General features: G+C 45.8%; 1 protein-coding gene across 1 annotated transcript in view; it reads right to left on the bottom strand.

Moving 5' to 3' along the window:
- The window catches only part of CERK (ceramide kinase), a 66,817-nt gene that overhangs the window by 39,958 nt on the left and 23,967 nt on the right, over positions 1-2,892 (bottom strand). The window contains exons 2-3 of the mRNA XM_006866886.1: positions 1,923-2,036; positions 1,201-1,323 (exon numbers count right to left, since the gene is read on the bottom strand). Of these exons, the coding sequence (XP_006866948.1) occupies positions 1,201-1,323; positions 1,923-2,036 (237 nt within the window). The remainder of the gene's footprint in view (positions 1-1,200; positions 1,324-1,922; positions 2,037-2,892) is intronic.

The raw sequence follows: 2,892 nt of genomic DNA, 5'->3' as shown, positions 1-2,892 counted from the left end.
ACACAAAACTAACCGAAAACACATGCTGTGTGTATTCTTCGGCTGAAGTCTGCACCTGAGTTGTCAGGACTGTGTTTTAGGATTAACCAAACACCACGAAATGGTTTGGAGATACAAAATGAAAGAACACCCACCATCTCTTGAAGTGTGCCAGGCTGACACACAGCAATTGATAATAGATCCTTTAGACTCCCATGTGCTAGACTGCAAAGTCAGTTTGTACCACAAGATGGGCGGGTTAAGCTCACCAGCTGCTCCTCGGAAGTCCTATACAGGGTTGCCATGGGTTGGAAACGACAGCACTTACCAACAACAAATACCTTAGATAAGGAGTGTGGGTGTGACACTGGACTGCTAACCACAAGGTTGATGGTTCAAACCCACTAGCCACTCCTTGGAAACTTTACAGAGGGTTGCTATGTTTCAGAACTAACAACACCTTAGACACACAGACAATTTCTAGGTGTATAAAAGATGCATTCTTCTGCTTCCCGGGGTTAATCCTCACAATCACCTGTCCAGGCGACTATGACACTGACTATCCCTACTTTCCAGTAAAAGAATCGGAGCCTCCAACGGTTAAATGGCCTGGCCGAGGGTGGAGCTGGGACTCACTCCTAGTGTCGAAGGCCAGAAACTCATGCTATTCCCACCACACTATGCTGACCCCTAATTAAAAACAAAACATACCACCGAACAGTTACCAATGAGTTGACTCCAAACTCATGGCGACCCCGTGTGTCGGAATAGGACTGTGTGTGTCCCACAAGGGGTTTGAAGATCTGCTTGTTCAGAAGATCACCAGGACTTTCTTTAGAGGCACTTTGTGTGAACTCGAACCTCCAACCTTTTAATGAGCAGCTTAACCTGTTCATGCTTTGGTCTTCCTAGCAACTCTGGCTCTCTAAGTAGTTTTTTTGTAAAAAATCAAAGTTGGACCGATTTATCACAAAAGAACGCTGGTGGTGTGGAACCGCTGACCGCAAGGTTCAAACCCAGCAGCTGCTCCTGGGAAACCCTACACAGGGTGACTATACGTCGGAAGTGATTCGATGGCTTCACTGTAACAACACCACTCCCTCCTGGTCAGCACACTGTTCACAAGGAGAGGAGAAGGGGCGTACAGGCATCTCTGGAGAACATGTAAGCAAGCCACCGTGACTGCCTTGTGTTTCCACCGGTGTATAAGCACATACGTACTCAGCTTCCCCAGCAGCTCCCGGATCGTCTGCACCCACAGGTTGCACAGCTGCTCATCCATACACCAGAACGTCACCTGGGCCCTCTTCCAGCGGTGACGTCGGGCCCTCTTCACGCAGTGCACTGGGCAGAAAGAGACACCGTGAGCACCGAGCCTCAGCCTCAGCAGCAAAGTCTGTCCCTAGCAGCCTCTGGCTGTTCATCATCTTCTCGACAGAGCTACACATTCCCAGCCAGCCAGTCACTCACAAGGTCTACCAGAAACAAAGGTCTCAGATCTTCTAGACTAATGGAAAGAGAGGGACTGGGTGCTGGCGGCCAGGAGGCAGGCTTGCAGAATGTGCCCTTTGGTTGTTTAAATTACTGTGTATTCCTGAGTGTTTCTGTGTACATTACCCCCCCAAAAAACCAGAGGGAATGGAAGCAAATACTGTTGAATGATGATACACAGAGGAAACTGTAATCACTGCAATGAATCAAAGATTGTAAAGCTGATGTTCTCCCATGTAAACTATCACTCAGTTCACATAAAAACAAAAATACATTAAAAAAACAAAACAAAACAGATGATCAACAACCAGAAGCAGATCACGAGAAAGCTGATATTAGAAAGTTTCTAATAAAGACGAATCAAGAAACTATTGAATATAACAAGTGACGCAAAAGTTCCCTCTCCTATAATCTGCAGGGGAATGAGGGAAGGGGTAGTTAGGGTTTGTTACCTGTGAAAGCATGGGGCTTTTCCATCTTCTGCCATTTTCCACTGGGGCAGTGTTTCTTGTTAACACCGGCTTCTTCCACAGCGATGATCTCGGAGATAGGAACGCAGCAGGCATCTGTAGAGATACCACACTCTTAGGTCTAACGGATTCATCAGACATGCCCAGCTAGGCTCCAGTGAAAGAAACCAGCTCCACGTCACTGGAATAGCGTGCTTGAATTTTCTCATTTAAAACCCCACAGGTCTATAAAATGAGTAATAACACTAGTAAGATTCGCATTCCTTGGAGTAACTGACCATCTGAGATCACAAGGGCGGCATGTACCCAGGGACTAAGTTCAGAAGGGGTGGGAAAGGAGGAGGAACATAAACAGGAAACACAGGGGGAAGTGAATGAGTGATGATACCTTATGGGGATTGCAATCAATGAAACAAAATGTGTGTGAATTGTGGAATGGAAAACTGATCTCTCTGTGAAAGTACACCCAATTCACAATAAAAAGTTAAAAAAAAAAAACTAAAACATTAGAAAAATCCACACAAGTAAAAAGGTTCTATGTCATTGTTAAACTTCAGATCTAAACAAATAAGGGGAACTCAAAGGTGATCAGAAATGGGGTGTTTCCAGAATCTTCTGAGGTGGGAAATCCTCAAAGGACAAGCAGACCAACCTGGAGTGACCAGAAGAACAGAAGATACTTCTTGAAAGAAAGACCCGACAGGAAAAATACAAAACAGTAACAGCAGTCTGACTGATTACTACAAGAACAAGCAACCTGCCCACCCAGGAGACATCAAGGCAAGTGCTCGGGTTCCCTCAGGGCAAACCCCGTTCCAAGACTTAGACTCAATGGGAATACACCAGCAGACATGAGCCCTGATTGGTGACCACGTTCATCACCAATAAAGGGAAGTGAGGGAAAAACAGCAATGAAGCTACGAGCTAAGCCCTACAATGTTCAATAGACTCC

This window comes from Chrysochloris asiatica, unplaced genomic scaffold (genome assembly GCF_000296735.1).
Source record: "Chrysochloris asiatica unplaced genomic scaffold, ChrAsi1.0 scaffold00097, whole genome shotgun sequence".
NCBI classification, from domain to species: Eukaryota; Metazoa; Chordata; class Mammalia; order Afrosoricida; family Chrysochloridae; genus Chrysochloris; species Chrysochloris asiatica.
Note: the sequence above shows the minus strand (reverse complement) of the source record. Positions and strands in the feature narration are given on the sequence as shown.